At 31.6% G+C, this 18,776-nt stretch overlaps 1 protein-coding gene across 4 annotated transcripts in view; it reads right to left on the bottom strand.

The window, feature by feature from the left end:
• Positions 1-18,407, bottom strand: part of LOC143042300 (CD109 antigen-like) — a 52,598-nt gene extending 34,191 nt beyond the window's left edge. For 2 of the 4 annotated variants that reach the window (XM_076214571.1, XM_076214573.1), the window contains exons 1-11: positions 8,281-8,315; positions 7,780-7,864; positions 7,294-7,423; positions 6,093-6,317; positions 5,246-5,578; positions 4,655-4,753; positions 4,146-4,208; positions 3,476-3,667; positions 2,224-2,373; positions 1,800-1,910; positions 888-942 (exon numbers count right to left, since the gene is read on the bottom strand). In XM_076214571.1, the coding sequence (XP_076070686.1) occupies positions 888-942; positions 1,800-1,910; positions 2,224-2,373; positions 3,476-3,667; positions 4,146-4,208; positions 4,655-4,753; positions 5,246-5,578; positions 6,093-6,317; positions 7,294-7,423; positions 7,780-7,805 (1,384 nt within the window). In that variant the 5' untranslated portion in view covers positions 7,806-7,864; positions 8,281-8,315. Of the gene's footprint in view, positions 1-887; positions 943-1,799; positions 1,911-2,223; positions 2,374-3,475; positions 3,668-4,145; positions 4,209-4,654; positions 4,754-5,245; positions 5,579-6,092; positions 6,318-7,293; positions 7,424-7,779; positions 7,865-8,280; positions 8,321-8,851; positions 8,978-9,812; positions 9,884-10,708; positions 10,866-11,415; positions 11,600-18,333 lie in introns of those variants that run through there. The other 2 variants (XM_076214574.1, XM_076214572.1) reach the window with 2 other exon arrangements.
• Positions 18,408-18,776: the final 369 nt, after the last annotated feature.

Raw genomic sequence — 18,776 nt, 5'->3', positions numbered from 1 at the left:
GGCATAAAAATCAATACAGAATTTTCTAAAGATCAAAACAAAACAAATTAAAATATGATATATTACAACCACTGACAAATTGCCAGACTGGGTACGTAAGAAACATTGTGGAGGAGTTAAACTACGTCATAACGTTTGTACCATGTATAGCTCGAATCGAGTTTTGTTAAGTTCTACACGTACAACATTTAAATAATAGCTTCAAGCAAGACTCAATTTTAAATGATTGATACCAAATCATGATCACTGATCAGAATTTGAAAAGTGATTGCACAGACACTACACAATTTTCAACACCTCCCAATTTATTTTCTTTCAAAAAGTCATTTAAACTGTTATATCTATTCTCTTCTTTTCCATACTTGATGGAATATAAAACTTGAAAACATTTGAATGGAAATTGGGTGTTTTATTTTTAAAGCAGCATGATGATGATGAAACGTCTTACTGAGTTTTGTGTTTATGAGAGCAATCTCATTCAAAAAAACATATTTTTTCGAATTCTTAGTCGGTTGATACATGTTTATGTTTCTATTTTAATCAACATGGGGTTCTTTTAATCTTAGGTTTTTACTGTTTAAAATTCAATAGTGACGTCAATTGTTCATTCTTTTGTCTTCATTTCCTATTATGAAGTCACGATTAAAGGTATCCATACCTTATAACATTACACAGAAAGGATATATAGTATTGCAGATCTATGGAAACGAAGGACCACGATTGTATGACTATCGAGTAAAAATCTTATTATCGTGCAATACGATGTTTCTCTACCATCGACATTTAATTATTGTAATATGTAACTGTCTCGTGTGTCTTGAGAAAAAAATGTATCACAGTGTCAGTTTAAATATGTACTTTTTCTATATATGTATGAAAATACTTACAAGGTTCTTGATAATTATACAACAAAGCATCTGTCAGAACAACCATTCCATTATTCTAAAAAAAATATTTGATAATTAAAAAACAAATGAGTGTAAACAACTAGACCCTTGTTTTAAAAACAATATTAAGAGATCACGTTTAAAAGATAATTTAAATAATTTGTAACGATCTTCTCTTCCGATGACAAAATGTATGTAATAAATGTTGTATGTTGTAAAGATTAAAGGTGTGTTGTGCCCTTGAAATAATGTATGGTACATGAATAATGATTTGAAGAATCAAAATTAAGAATCTGTTACATGTATAATACTGCATTCTAAGATGAAATATGAAGCACTTTTAATTAATTATCCCTTGAAATAACAATTATCATGTGTATATGAAAATGATAAAGAAAATTTTCTGAATAATAAGTAGCAATAAGGTAGACAAAATAACTATGATTAGAAAAAATGTAAATTTCCAGTGATTTTGTTGCTATAGTTATGTAGGATAAACCGTCTACTGACTTTTCTTCTTCCTTAAACCTGTTCAATTGTAACAAGTTCTGCTCGGTAACAACAGAAAACATCACAACTATATTTAAGACTTAAAAAACCCATAATTTTGAAGGGTACAAATCTTGTTTGATTCAAATGAGAGAAAGGGGGAGAAAACATATTTGGTGTCAATGGGAAACATTTGGATAAATTTGTAATAAACATACTTATTAAAATTGCATTCATGTTGGCATGCATGGCCCCTCATAGGGGTGTATAAGTAATCACATGTTCACAAAATTTTGGGCCAATATTATCACATAACAAATTACTATATTTCAAACGAAATATTTGGTCTGGTAATCAAATGATCACTATTAAAAGGACCAGGTAATCATAAAAATCAAAAATCTCTCCCGGAGGCTCACTTACGTCAAACACGTCTGAAGCATCTCTGCCTGTGCTCGGCCAATACCACATTCTAGCGTAATACGGATAATATCCTCCTCCGGCATTATCATATGACTGTAGTTCCTTTGTTATCTATAAAAAAAAAATGAAACAAAACATATTAAAAAGATGTTCGTCTTCATTTAATCTGAGTATGGGTTTATTAAGGTTGGTGCTCTAATTATCTTATGTTTAAATATATTATATCTCATGCAATGCTGACATTCAGACATATTTTGATATTTGAAAGTTCGTGCAAAACAAAACGATTCATATTTGAAAAAATATATATATTGTGACATAAAGTTTTACACTCGCATTCACTCTCTTATAAAGTCAAATATCAGAAAAAATATGTAAATAATCAATCAGTTTTTTTTCATTATTACAGAAAAACCATTAGTACCTGATCTTCGCTGATGTCATTTCCTGTTTTCAAGAGAAGAACACTTTTATCCACAGCAAGTACATTAATTTGAGACTTGGGATCAGCTTGTAGATCTACTAACATATTGGAACCAGGTAAAACTTCATCTTTCATGAATTTCAGTGATACCTGAAACATTATATACAATACAATACAATAGTTTCTTTGATTAATCAAAGTGTCCTCAAGAAAGCAGAATGATTAGAGGTGAATAAAAGTTACAAAACGAAAGATACATTACTTTTAATGCCGTTTTGTTATTTGATTTTGCCATGTGACTATGGACTTTCCCAATTGATCTTCCTCTAAGTTCAGTATTTTTGTGATTTTACTTTTTACTAATACTAGAATAAGAATATGACGAATCATCGCCAATGAGAAAACTCTCCACAAGAGACCAAATGACACAGAAATGTACAAATACAAGTCATCGTGTTTCCATATGTGTAGTCTAATTACATAATGTGTGTATGCATTAATGGCCGACAAGCTAGCTGATGCAATCCATTGATATTTTGAAGCTATTGTGTATCATATGATCTTGGTCATCTGCTTTGAGTCTTTGTAAATATTTTCAAGGAAATTTTGCACGACTGTACGAACATTTGCCTTTAGGAAACAAACCCAGAAACATGAGTTTCTATCTTTAACTCTTCATAAACAAATCACTAATTTTAAAACAGTTTATTTGGTACGTGTTTTCTAGCATTTTTTCATATAGTTGTTAGTTTAATCTACGTTTGACTTCGTCACTTTTCATTGACCCAATTCGTTATGAATTTACCTTTGAGTTTGGTATTTGTGTTATACCTTTTTATAATTGTCTGGTGTGTATACAATAATTCATCTTTTATACCACCTCTGTCATAGTATTTGGCAAAACGAATATAACTCGATTATCCTAAATTGAGCCGTTTCATTATTTGCGCTCTCTATTAGCGCCTGCTACTGAAAGCATCTTTATAAGGAAAGAACAATGAGATAAATTTGATTAGATAGACAAACTGAGAACGCCATGAAAAAACGTCCCAGTAAATTGTCGATGGAACTGTGTAGGTATGTTATGTCTGAAAGGCATTTTCGAAAAACACCAGTCCAAAGAAAAAATTTCCTTCGCCGCCAATCCTCAACTTTATATATCTATTCATAAGTGTCAACAAAAAGGACCTGAACAATAAATTTAAATAGACCATCTAATGAAAAATATTGTACCCGAATTTATAAATCTTACCTTATTTTTGAATATACCGTCAACACTAAATGTCACCCCATCGGTAACGATTTCACCATCAGGTCTGACGTAATTGATAATCAGACGAGCTTTAGGGGCCATCTCAGGAGTAATTAGTATTTTAAACTCTGTTTGTTTGAGACCTCCCATTGGTATTTCCCCTGTCTTAACTATGTTTCCTTTGGAGATCATCTGAAAATAAAAGATATATACAAGTGTAAAATACCACAAAATCTTAAAACGTCTCATCCGGTTGTTTACGGAAAAAGGTAGAAAAAAATTATTCCCTTGAATCTAGCAGTTGTGGGAACCTAATCCTATGTTTTATTGCAGTAAGAAATGTCCGAGTCATACACATATATATATTGTGTGTTTCACAGCAACATTAGATTGCAAATTGAAGAAAGACAAATAAGGGAAATACAATGATTGTATAATACCTACACAACAACATTTTAGTTACAAGTAACAGTTCGTTTTTACTACTACATGATTCATACGTATTTGTTTTACATCTTTTTTTTCAAGTCACACAAAACATATTAATCAAACAAAAATCATATCAGATGTGGAGAGAAACAACGAATAGATGTCTTTCTGCAAGATGTCCACAAAATTCGGTCTTGTTATAACTTCAGTTTTCTTTGCGTAAAGAAAATAAATAATTTACCTGGTAAAAGACTTTTTCTGGTGCTTCTGTAGCTTTTACATCGATTGAAATTGTCTGTCCAGCCTGAAATTATATTGATAAAGAGTTGCATACAATAAAGCTTACTAAAATGCATTGTATTATAATAATATGCTAATTGAGTGAACATAATTGAATTAAAAAAGAAATGTGCAATCATTTACATAGATTATTGATATCATCACACCATACAATGCATTTATATGCATATTAAAATTTGAAATTTTATATGATTACCAATGAGACAACTAAAGTCGATGTACATATTATCAAAGCACAAGAAACCATTAAACAATTATAGATCGCTCTCATTTTTAATTTTGAAAAAAAAATCATCATTTTATCGATGAAACATTAATAAGACCTCTTGCTCAGATTGGTAATAGATGGACCCCAAGTTTAAAATTGGGTCAAATATCAGTAAATCTAAACCAATCACGTTCTTATAATGCATCACTAGTTCTGAAATGGTTCATTTTATTGGTACTTACCATGGGTTTTTCATTCAGAAGACGAACTTGGATAAAACTTTTGCTGGGGGATTTGAATGGCTGTAAATACTTGTATGCCGACTCTTTCATGTATCGTGCCTTAAGAAAAGAAAAATCAAGTGAAACAATGATTATAATGTATTAAATAGCTGAAAAACATGTAATGTAGTGTTAATTAATCCATTGTTTGATGATTGTCGGTTTAAAGTGTTAACAAATTTTAAGAAATGCATTATAACATGTATAACGTTATGTAACATAATGAAATGTAATGATATATTATGTGATGTTTTGTAATGGTATGCATTGTTATCTTGGTATGCATAATAATGTAATAGGATAATTATATCGGGTAACATGACCGTCAAAAGTCTTCGGAGGTCATTTCGATGAAAAATTAGATGATGTCTCGACAAAAACAAATACGAATTGCTGATACATATTATCGAGTCTATTTATTGTTAATTACTTATTTTAGACATTTTATTATGTTGATCTACGTTTTAGTATGTTATTAATCAAATATGAGAATTTGAGTCAAATCGGTGAACATGAATTTCAGCTTATGCCCCTGAAATAATTCATATATACCTCAATATCAAAGGAAACAGCATCATTTGGTACATCGATATCAAACTTCACAAGACCGTCTGGATTAATGTCTAAATACATGACTGGTATTGGAACTCTCTTTGTTGGAGGGACATGAGGTCCGCGCCATGGGTCAAAAATTTCCGGTTCAATCAAGGCTTCAACAACCTCGGTCAGGTTTCCTTCTTCTGGTAGGGGGGCTGTTGTCGTTGTTGTTGTTGTTGTTGTTGTTGTTGTGGTAGTAGTAATAACCTCTACATTGTAGAACATTTCGACCTTGACTCTGCTACTTGGATTAACAACTGGTTTATCATCTGGTTGTGTTACTTTTAGCTGAAACATTTATAAGAGTTTTACGGAGAACATGCAATTTTTTTTTCTTTCTATTTCTTCCTTCCCTCGCGTTGTATAAGTATGTTGGTTCTATTCATTAACCTGAATGAACTTATTGACTTTGGTCATTAGGCAAACAACATCCAATGAACCTTTCAACTAGTCTGTCTTTGGCAAACAAGATGTTTTGTTAGTTTTTTTCGTGGTCTGTTTTTTAATTTTCTTGTCTATGCAACAGTTTTTCCTTGACAAAAACAACTAAATTCGTTGAGATATATTCGCTCAAATGTAAAAAGAACAAACATGAACATCTGGTCCATATTTCTCAAACACAATCGGAAACAAAGATAGTGTTTTAGTTCTATAAATATATTTCTTGTGTATAGATTTAATGAAATTTATAACATATGAACATACTAAGGTTTATATGTAATTAAGAAAAGACAACAACAATATCTTTATTTGAATATTTGATAAAAAATGGATTTAACAAATAAAAAAACATTATGCTTACAAGTGCTGTATATATTAGCCCTGGTTTATAGTTTGCTGGTAAAGACTCTACAAAATCAATCTTGGCAGGGTTGTCATAAAATTTAATCTCTGCTGAATCTTTCATCTTTAATCCTGTTACACCCTCGGTCACATTGGCTTCTATCACAAAATCAGTGTAAGCGAGGTTTTGCTGTAATCTCTTTAACTGCCCCAAGGAGAAAGTGAATTTGGATTCGCCATCAATCTGAATATAGAGTAAAAAACAAGATTTCAAAGTAATTTCATAGTTAGTTCACATGTAAAGCATATGTTTAATCAAATAACAGGCTATTATTTGAACTTGGAATTATTATTTATTGTGGAATTTGCAAAATTTCTTGTGCTTGAAATTTAAATAGACTGTGTTGTGCGCAGCACAGAACTATTAAAGTTCAGAATCAACATGGAATGTATTAAAAAATTCAAGCACAAGAAATAATGCAAATTCCATAATTAAAAATAATTCCAAGTTCAAATAATAGCTTGTTAAATGTTTTATTATTTTTATAAAAATAATATGTTTCTTTTTTCAATGCTGAACATACATTTTTCGTGGGAAAACACATAATGTTTGATAAAGTTTTGTTTCTGTTCTTTGTTACATAAATTGTAGACATAAAAAATAATATCACAAAAACACTGAACTCAGAGGAACATTCAAAACTGTCATAAACTGACAGGGTATTCTCTATGTAATGTGTCTATGATACCAATAGAAAAATATCCGATCAAGTTTTATCGTGTCTGATGTAATCTCCATCGGTACCCATCTGCCTTTGATTCTTGGTTAAGTAATTTGTGACGAAACTCGCCTTCCGAATGTTATATAAAAATGAAAACATAGTTTAAAGTCTTGTCATCTCACAGCGATGGTACTTCTTTTTCTTAATAAATTTATGTTCGGCAATGGTCTACTCTTTGGTCGGGTTGGTGTTTCTTTGACATATTCTTTATTTACATTTATCAATTTTATTAAGCAAAATTGTTCATTTCAATCATAATAAGATGGTACACAAGACATAAGTTGCGCCCGAATGAATACACAAATTGAGAAGAATGACTGTACAGTCAAGACAAAGGCAGACCATTTTACTAAGACACATTTGCTTTTTTTTTGTCATCATGGACTCCAAAACCCCCGTTTTGGCTATTTATCAATATGTGAATCACGTGATACTTACCGGAAATGATTGTTCAATACTATCGACATATTCCTCTGGGTGGTCTTGTCTCCATCCCCATGACCTATGGTTGTACTTCTTTTTCAGTCTAATATTAGCATTTCCACTGACAGATTTGCCATAAGTATATCTGAAAAACGATCATTTATTTTTTTATATATTTTACTATATCTGAATTACAGATTAACTGAGTGGTAACATTAATTTAAGTTTATTTTGACGTTTGTTTTGAACATCTTTTAATAATTGATGAATAGATGCATCCTCATTTTTTTCTAATTTCCGGTGAACTTATTTTCAATTGTTCCATATTTCCTAATGTTATTTTCGTAATGATTTGTTTCGATTGATTGAATTTGCTATGTTAATATACATTCTGAAATGTAACTTGCGTTCGTACAATCAGACTGGTAATTTGTGACACAAAGTTAAGTATGTCAAACTGGCTTAGACTAGAATTGTTAAATTGATAAAAATCATACTTACTTTGCTTTTACAGTACCGTGAAACATCAAGTCTGTCGTCAATCCATACGGTGGTAAATCTACTGTTACTTCAAATTTTGGAAGAACTAAAAGAAAACAAAAATAGCTTCAATGTCTTTTTTTATTTTATTTATACGATGTTTATTCATCAGGGCTTATGTGTATGTCAACTAAACCTACCTTATTCGTTTATGAAATGATATAAGTGCTTAATACAATTTCTATATGAGTTGGTTACATTGATTAATTAAACGATTGGTTGTTGTATGTTTTTGTTTATAATTTTTACTCAAAAAGCTATGCAATGAGTAAAAACATACCTAAATAAAGGCAACAGTAGTATACCGGTGTTCAAAATTCATAAATCGCTTGAGAAAAAAATATTCCGGGATACAAACCAACCTGAGGGAAACACATCATCTACTAGTGAAACAAAATGAAAAAAAAATTAGAAAAGCTAATTTGTTGTTTAAAAACATTAAATTAAAAAGAAGAGACGTACCATATTCATCAACTGTAAACACCTTTTCTTCAGCTGCCGCCTGAAATAATAAATAAAAAATATCGGTATATCAACAATAGACAATTTCTGTACTCTAAAGCGCAAGCAGTAAACTAGTATGATGAATACAAAGAGCGGGGTCTACTTAAATTATTACCGACAGTGGAAAGGGAAACTGTCAACCCTAGTCAATTAAGATTTCAGTCGTGTGCACCAACAGGAGCAGGGTTCAAACTCACAAACTTGACTGGATAGTGATTACAGTAGTACATGCAACTACTTAGACCACCGAGTTGCTGTGTATATAATCTGTCCATTCCAGAATATGATTTTGTATGAAACTTCTTAGTAAACTTGACACAATTTGAGCCGTAAAGGGAGTTCCAATAGGAAATTATATTGTATATACTCAGAGACGTGCAACCTATATTATATATAGCCTAGGTAACAATAAACAAATACATCGTTTAGCTACCTATCTACATTAATTGTATTATATGTTTTTCTGCATGGAGATTGGAAAAAAATAATATATTTTCTGGACTTAATATAAAGATGGAGAAATACATACGCCTTGTGTGACTTTCATTTTCCAGTCCCCTAGAACTGGATGGTCTGACATGACGAGTTTGTCCGAAAAGACGCCATTCTCTTCTGTTGCGTCTCTCCATTGGGCTATTTTGTTACCTTTAGGGTCCTGCAAAAAAAACCCACTTATACTGTCACTTGAAAAAGTAAAAAATTATACACTCGAACAAATTACGAAATTATACACTCGAACAAAGTATGAAATTATAAACTCAAACACAATATTAAATTTAACACTTGAACATAGTATGAAAACACTCAAACATAGTATGAAAACACTCAAACAAAGTATGAAATTATACACTCGAACAAATGAAATTATAGACCCGAATAAAGTATGATTGATACTGCAGCTCGAACAAAAATAAAATTATATTGATACTGTAGCTCGATCACAAAAACAAATTATATTGATACTGCCGCTCGAACACAAAATTAAGTTATATCGAACACTTCGTGTTGTTTTTATCTACAAATAGTCAAATACTGATTGTTTTTAAACTATTATATATAAGTAAGGAAATTTTGCATGAATGTCAATAAGACAACTATTGACCCGGGTACAATTGATGTGCTAATTTGCATTTGTGGGTTAGCGTACGACATTCAACAATAAGCAAAACTCATACCGTTAAGTCAGCTTTTTGTAAACAGAACAATTAATTAAAAACAAACCTTACAGAAACAACCACCGGTAATCACTGAATTTCAAGACACTGCTTTGGGTTATGGATATGCAGAATCTTACGAGGTTAAACATATGTACATGTACGCGTGCTCAAATCTCCTCCTAACTGGGTAAATGCCTATGGTGTTATAGAACAGAACGGTAAAAAATCCAAAGAAGACAGATACATTGTGTAACACAAATTTTAATCTGATTCCATTTTTAACATGTTTAAGGTAAACCTAAAAATTCCGTGATTTAAATAATTCATACTTACGTAAATGTCTATGTCAAACGTCTGTTTGACGATAGAAAGATCTGGATATACCCCCAAGATACGGAATTGTACTAAAAAAAATAGACGTTATAATTAAAATGAAAATATCAAAACATTAATATTAAATAAAATGAAATGTCAGATACTGAAAATAAGATAAACTTTGTTAACTTCTACACACTTTGGTCTCCGTGAGAGATCTAGAGTTTTCACATAGGCAATCATACATTTTGTACCTCAGCTTCTTATTTTTATATCTTAAAGCATCACAAGTATGACAAATCTAAATTTATTCAAGTAATATTAATTGAGTATTTGTCATTGCTGATCATTATGCAAAAAAGAATGATACAAAAACAACTTCCCTTTAAAGGGGTTAGAAATACCCATGGGAAAATTTAAAGCAGGAAGTTCAACGTAATAACTATCATTGTAACTGATATACATGTAGGCATGCAAATAGTACCACATTATACCAAGCCATCTTCTTTTTAGTTGAAAATAAAAACTTGACCCCCCTTTGGATGCAACGTTAAGTTACATGGTTCTTTTCTTTCTAAAAAAGCAACCATCGCATTACATGGGGGGAATCATATATATATATAGCTAACTGCAATATAATGCTGTCATTAATTTATTACATTAATTCATTGTTTCTATATGTTTTGGAGTTTAGTTTGTCGTTCAATGTCTTTGAATTTATACACGTTTTTGTTTAGGGGCTAGTTAAAACCCGTTGCCGGTTGCGGGATTTTCCCGATGTGTTGGGGAGATTTAGCTGCTCATAGATCGGGATGGTGTCTCTTAGACATATTCATCATTTCCATTCTCGTTTTTAATTTTATAAATGCCACCGGTTGCCCCGCACCATAATAAACAATTGATATTGTACTTACTTGTCTGGCCTGGTTTGTATATTGCTTTGTCTGTCTGGATCAGGATCGATGTACTTTTGGCTTGGAAGCTGACTTTTGACCAGTTTGCAAATCTTTGTCCCCCTGTTCCTTCTATTTTTAATCCATAATCTAACCCAGCTTTTAGGTCTAGGGGAATCTAGAAACACACGATAATACAATAAAAACATCCATGTTTGTCATGAACATTTTTTTTTAAATATTTTCTAAGAATATAAGAATATGACAATTTGTTTCTCACTTTCGAATTTCAACAACGGTTTATTACATTTTTGCTAGTTTTTATTTTATTTATTTTTCAGAAAGAGTGAAAATTCTTGGGCTCATAAAACACTAATGGTTGAATAAAATTTACTGGAAATTCGATTTGTTATAACCACGAATAACATGACTAGTGCCAGTATGGAAACGAAGTCTGCTGTTCCTTCAGGAGCAGCTGTCGTGAGATCACCCAAGTGTTTCTTTGGGGGTTCGTTAGTTTTCTATGAATCATATTAAAAAGACGTGGTCGTCTTTTTTTTTTAAGCCATGTCGTTGTCAGTTTTAGTGAATTTTGAATGTTTTTATTTTCTTGGTTTTTTTTTTTTAGATACTTGTTTATCAATATTATGATCATATTATTGATGTTATAAGTGATTTTTGAACACTTGATGTGATTTCAATGGTGTTTATTTACTACGTGTATTTACCTTTAATTGTACGGTACTGGGTGTACCAACAGATATGTCTTTAGTACCCGACGCAACTGTAATGTTTTTGCTATCTTGTAAGTTTGCTGTCACCGTCACAGGGCCAGTAGCTTCTAGTATGTTGACATAGACCTCTGTAACTAGGCCTGGACGTATTGTCCTCGGAAACATCACAACATACGTGCTGGAATCAAATAAAAAAAGGGAAATGAATTAGAAGTATTGATTGATTGATTTTTGGTGTTTTAACGCCACTTTTGAGCACCACTTTCATGCTATTTCGCGGCGGTCAGTTTTTATTGGTGTAGGAAATAAGGAAGACATTTGAAAACAAGGACTTTTGATTTTATATAAAGAATAACATATCTTTTAGAAAAGGATTTATCTAAAGAATTAGAAAAATACTAAACTGCTATTTGGTTAAATCCTACCCAACTAAAAATATTCATTTGTACTCTGTTTCTATTGGCTTTAATCTTTTCAAACGGTTGACTTTATTTTATAACTTTTCCTGAATCGGGGCAATATAAAGTTAATCGTATAGAATAATTGATTATTGTTGAAGACTGTGTGATGCTTTCTAAAAAAAAAAAACACACACACACACAAAAACAACAAATTAAACGTGTAGAAGGGTCCGTCTTATTGACGTATACGTTATGTCTCTCTTTTTACTGTTGGAATATTAATGATTTCAGCTGTCATGGTTTTAATGAATCATAGAACCTGTCCGACTTTTAACATCCGTGTGATAGCGAGGCTGAAAAGGGGATAGAAAGTTGCTGATATACCGGTAGCAAAATGTGCTGTAATTATTAATAAGTTTAAAAACAACTTCAATTATCATGTTATTCATTTAGAAACTATGGAAAATAATGCTTTGGTAGAAGTAAAATATGATTTCTGCTATATACATGTGAATACGAGGGTATGGATGGTTTTACCGGATAGGGAAAAAAGGACAAATAAGACATAATAAAGGATGAAAAAAAAGAAAAGATAAAAAATAAGGACCACAAAAATAAAGTATATAAAACAATTATGCGCCAAATTATATAGGATAAAGAAAAATATGGGCAACAATAGAATTGAAGAATAATGAAAAATGGGTTAAATATTTGAGAAAACAGAAATGAATGTTCTCGTTGATTCGAATTAGCTGATTAATTATACATGTACACATAGGTTGCTTGGTGCTGTCAGCTCGCGTTATAATTATGAATGTAAGCTGTTATGTGCTGTCAACTCGCGTTATACATGTACAATTAGGTTGACATGTAATGTTCATTCTTCTTTAATTTGACAAGCAATGGAGTGTTTTAGCAGCCTAATGTTTAAATTTGATGAATGGATATTTAAGAAAAATTTGATTTATTTGAAAAAATGAAATGTTGTGCCTCATTATGTCAGATGAAGTCTTACCTTATTAACATAATTTGATATAGAACGTATGATATTAATCTAGAACAGACAAGACGGATAGAAATATGCAAGACAATTACAAAAAGTTCACATACAACTAAGGAGAACTAGGAGATGCGACGATTGCAAATGATACAACTGTCCACTAGAGTTCAAATTAATGTAAATGTAAGCAATTATTATAAGCAACCATGTTGTCTTCAACAGTGAGAAAATCCAAAACCACATAGTCGGCTTTAAAAGACCCCGACATGTAAAATTTTGAAACAATCAAAAAGAGAAACTAACAGAATAATTTATCAGAATACTATTTATGAGAAAAAATATGACAGACATGAACCGACGACTGCCACTAAACTCCGTGCTTCTAACTTTTGACAGGCAATTGGTGCACATATGAATATCAGCAAATTGTCGATAAACGCTACTGCTGTAACATACATCAATGTTGTCAAGAAGAAAATGTAAAGCATTTCAAAATCGTATCATCTCAGTTCCAGTACATATTTCTAGCATATTTGTTTCTCTTTTCCATTACAAAAGTTGTCTCATTGGCAATAATCCCACATCTTCTTTATAAATTAATATGAGTTGAGAGTTGGAATCTATATAAACCAATTTTCAAAAGATCATTTAAATTAATAAGAGAATTTCTGTTTGATAAGATTGTTTTTTTAGTGTAGTACTGTAAACAGGGTCGAAGAATTAACTGAATTGAACGGACCATCAAAAGCACGCAATTTATCCAAATCCAAAGTCTTTGTCACTCCAACAATATAGGTAATTCCATTAAATTGTCATAAGTTTTATTATAAAAATCTATAACAAAACACGTAAAGATGATAAATAAATAAACACATAATGATGATAGGTAACTAAACACATAAAGATGATAGGTAACTAAACACATAAAGATGATAGGTAACTAAACACATAAAGATGATAGGTTCGTTATAAAATAGTGGATTAAGAACATAATGTACTTGTAGGTTGTTAGGTGCTAAAATAGTTTGCGTTTAAATCACATGACATGTTTGCACCTAAATGCAGTCGTACATATTTTACGCATTGCATACCATACATTTACCAGGGTGACAGACTCAAATGCATGTGATGCATGCATTTTATTGACAAGATAATCCATCTAATTACCCATAGGCAAAGTTATGCAATATTTATAAATTAAGACGTCTAATATATGACAAATTTATAATTTTTCACGGACTTTCAAATTATGATTAATCAAATATAGTTTCGGGGGATTTTGTACGAGACTTGACTACATGACAAGACCGTTGCTAAGGGGTAAATATGTTTTCGTCGTGTAATCATTACCATAATGATAGTATTTATCTTTTTATCAAGCCGGATACACAAGATAAATATACCATTGTAAACAACAAAAATAGTTTGCTTACTATAATTTATTCAACGATTTCTATGAATATCAACGAACAAAAGCGGATCAAGTAGACACGAACTCGCCGACATGCTGTCCAGGTTTCAGATCAAATTAAGTAGATCCTTTGTTTCCTATATATACCATATTTATAAAGTTGAAACAAATATTTCGCAAAGTCATGCATATCTGAACTTCGAAATAAAATATAAAAAAATGCATGTTTCTCACATGAACTTGTAATTTCTAACTTCTTTGCGGAACACCTTCTTTTCGAAATGTCACGATTTTCACTCTCTGGACAGTGCTATATTTTTCCTTCATGGTCTTATCCATATATCATACATTTTGTACAATGTACACGCATCCTTAGATGTTTCTAGTTAACTGATTGTTTTATGTATAGTGCCGTGAAGATATTGGAACTGGAAACAGAGGCGGCAAGATGGTGTGACCAAGAAAGCCATTTAGTGAAACTATTCATTACAAAAAAGATGAACATTACTTATGTTGGCTTATGAATCGCTCAAGACGAGTTTGTCAAAATTTCAAAATATCCTATTCACATGATATATGTTGGTGCTACTTAAATTATTTTTCTTGATTCGAATTTTTAATTGCGTAAATCGACTTCGTTATATTTGATTTAAAAAAAAAAAAAAAAACACTACAGAGATGTTCATTTAAAACAGTTGGTTATTATCGGAGTTCGACTTCTTTTAAACTGAGTTGTACTGTGAATATGGATGTGTGTTTGTGTATTCAACATTGCCTAGATGTATAGGGGAAGGTTGAAATCTCTCACAACATGTTTAACCACGAACATGTTGAAAACCGTATGTGCAGTTGCGGATCCAGGGGGGGGGGGGGGGGGGAGGGGGTGGTTCCGGGGGTTGTAACCCCCCTTTTTTTGGACGATCAATGCATTTGAATGGGTGCATATAGTTGGAACCCTCCCCCCCCCCTTTACTCTGGGTTGGGAACTCCCCTTTTTTAATGGCTTGATCCGTCACTGATGTGATACTTCTGTCATTGTTGTTTGCTAACTGAAAGACGTATACCTATACCTATACGTATTTTTTTTTCTGTCATATTAACCAGAAACTCGGTCAGTTGTTCGTGATCTTTTAGAGTTTCAAATTCTATTTATAGTACAGTGTACAAAAGAAGAACACCAATCCATTTGCGTACGAAGTCGTAAAATGAAAAATCGGTACAAACGTGTTATAATCAGTCTTCCTAACTTTTGTAACATCATAGTACTAGGTGTTTTTGTTGATATAGATGTAAGTGACGAACATCAAACGGTACGTAGGGAAAAGAATGTACATGTCATCAAATGTGTTTGTCATTTTGATGAAAATATGAAATTAATCACATGTTTATTATAGAAGGAAAAGTGTTTGAAAATAACATCTATGGTCCGAATTTGCCATGAGGGAAATTTCTCCGGTATTAACGGCTAATGTGCGGTTCAATCAGTACTTTGGACAACACGTTATTATTATTCAGCAAATTTAATCCAACCAAGTTGGAAATTGTAAAAAGTGCAATTATCAACATACAAACATTTGTTGAAAATTATGACAAACTTTAATTTCGAAGATTTATATCCAAATATCCGAGAAATCATTTATAAATGTAATTAGACCATGTTTGATTCAAGTTTAAAGTTCTCAGTTTTTGAAATTTCTGATAGATTTTTTGTGTAAAAACAATTAAAACATTTTGCGTGTTTACCCTTTAGATTAATGATTTTGATAAGAAAACAGCACCTCGTGAATATTCACTTAGATTACTTATAGCGGAATTTTAATTAGCTTGGGACCGTGTTTTAGTATGTGTGGAAAATGAATTGACTTACATCGTTTCATTTGTTGACAAGTATAATGAATTGTCTTTAAGTAACAAATTTGACTCTGTATAAAAGGAAGTTGTAGTAACTATGTCTGCAAATGATACATACATGTACATTGTATTAATTAAAATATTGCATCTGATTATTTGACGATCGTGCAATACTTAGGCTGCCAGTGCACATGCACATAAAACCATAAAGAAACTCTTTCATGTTATTATGATATACACCTACAAATGTATACCCAGTGGTACCTTAATAGTTGCAAATTACACACTTTTCCGTTAAAAAATATATACTAAAAAGTCTTCAAGACGACACTGGGCTTGTAGGACGGACATATTCTTAATTAGAAAACAGAGGTCCGTTTTATTGGAAACAGGGGGCTCGGAATCTCCCTTATGGAACTACAGTTATCATGGTTAATGAACAAAATGTGTAGACATTTGACAACGTTGTCTCATCTTCCGTTTCAAAATCATGGTCCCGCAACTGGAATACTATAGTTACATGTAGCACTTTGATCTTGCTTTTAGTCACTTTCGGATACGGTTTGTATTTGTGTTTAATTTTACATGTGCATATAAAAAAGAAGATGAGGTATGATTGCCAATGATCCAACTCTCTCCAAGAGACAAAATGACATAACAATTATCAACTGTAATAGGTCACCGTACGGCCTTCAACAATGAGCAAGCTCATACCGCATATTCAGCTATACAAGGTCCCGAAATAATGAATGTAACAACAATTCAAACAAGAAAACTAACGGTCAAATGTATGTACAAAAAATGAACGAAAAACAAATATGTAACACATCAGCAAACGACAACAACTGATTTGCAGGCTCCTGACTTGGGACAGGCACATATATATATACATACAGAATGTTGCAGGGTTAAACATGTTACAGGGACCCCAACCATCCCCCTAACCTGGGACAGTTCTGTAACAGTATAATACAAGAACGAACTATAAAACTCAGTTGACAAAGGCTTAACTCATTAGATGGATACAAATAGAAATACATCTAACAAACACGTGGTCGGGTACTGATCTGAGAGTATTCGCAGTTACTGACGGCTAGTTCAAAGCTATAACATGTACAAATGTAACAACTAATAAACAAAATCATGCATCTAGTCATTGTTTAAAATAGGGTGTGTTTTTCTGATTTACATTAAAACAGGGAGAGTTGTTTAAATAAAATTTGCTTATCCCCTTCCACCACCACCCTGTTCGACCCACAATTATGACTATCCCAAAGTCAGGAACCTAGCATATCTATGTTTTTGTTTGTGTAAGCTATGAGACATTAAATGACCTTAACAAGATTTTACAAGCCAATTTTTTGGTTTAATTTCAAAATTGTTACACATATATAAATAACAAGAGATTGTTGTCGTCGACATAATACTTAATAATTGCATCGACATTTCAATCAAATATTAAAGCACAGTTGTCGTTGCATTGTTATTTTTAGCCTGAAATACGAGGATCATACCACCCTCATTTTACGCACTCTACAATTTAATTGATATAAGTGTGCAATATGATAATACAGCCAAAGAGTCGTGACTTAGAAAAAAAAATACTTCAAAATTTAACAATATCATGAAAAAAAAAAAAATGGAAAACACGTGGACCTTAGCCCAAGGTCGAAGTTAAACACTATATGTATGCAACACAGATTATATTTTTTAAACTGTATTTTATGCTTTCTAAATAAAATGCAAGTCAGCTGACTTGTAAATAAGTTAATGTATTAGAGTTTTTACTTGCTCGTAAGTCATTTTAACAAGTACAAATTGTAAACTGTACGAAGTAAACTGATTATGCATTTAAATTTTAATGTCTGGCACATATATATACAGACCAACATGTACAATGTATAGAAGAAGAGTCTGGCAGATACATGTGTATAAACATGTACCTAGCGATATATAGAAGAAGCTACTATTACTCGATGGGTGTAATAAGGTGCATATTACAATAGATTAATACATCTTTTTAGACAAAAACTAAAAGAAAACAAAAAACAAGTAAACCTTATTATGTATATTTGTCTTTTTGTGGGGAGGGAGCAGTTTTGCAAGAAAAACATAATGCATAAACCAGTAACAACTAGAGCCTAAGCTATTCAAATGTGGTAATATCTCCACTTTGAATACATAAACATTCTGCACATGCTTTCAGCTATTAAATGATATATTACTAAATCTTTAAGTATTTTACTTACTTTTTGGCACATGATATCGAAATCACACTAAAAATCAGCACAAAAATTAATCCGTCTCGCCTCATTATGTTTTCCTATAAAGATTGAAAATAAAAAATCAACGTTAACAGATAAATGAAGTTACAACTATGCTCCGGGCTAAGATACGTCAAAAATACAGGAGTTACTTTTATTAATGCAAATGTTTACAGCTTGAGGTCACTAGCGGACCATCTTCGTGGTGTTTACGATGCAAATATGCTATTAACATATTTAATCTTTGTCAAAAATATTTATCCCTTAAGAGTGCAAAGTTGAAAGAAATAAAAGGTGTAAAATGTATGTCCATCAAACAAAATATTGATAAATGAACCAGTAGTTAAGGGGAGAATTGAATGTACCACGGTAGAATTAATATGCAATAATGAATTGATAAATGGATAAATAAATAATATTTGATTGAT

This window comes from Mytilus galloprovincialis, chromosome 8, assembly GCF_965363235.1.
Source record: "Mytilus galloprovincialis chromosome 8, xbMytGall1.hap1.1, whole genome shotgun sequence".
Lineage (NCBI taxonomy): Eukaryota > Metazoa > Mollusca > Bivalvia > Mytilida > Mytilidae > Mytilus > Mytilus galloprovincialis.
Note: the sequence above shows the minus strand (reverse complement) of the source record. Positions and strands in the feature narration are given on the sequence as shown.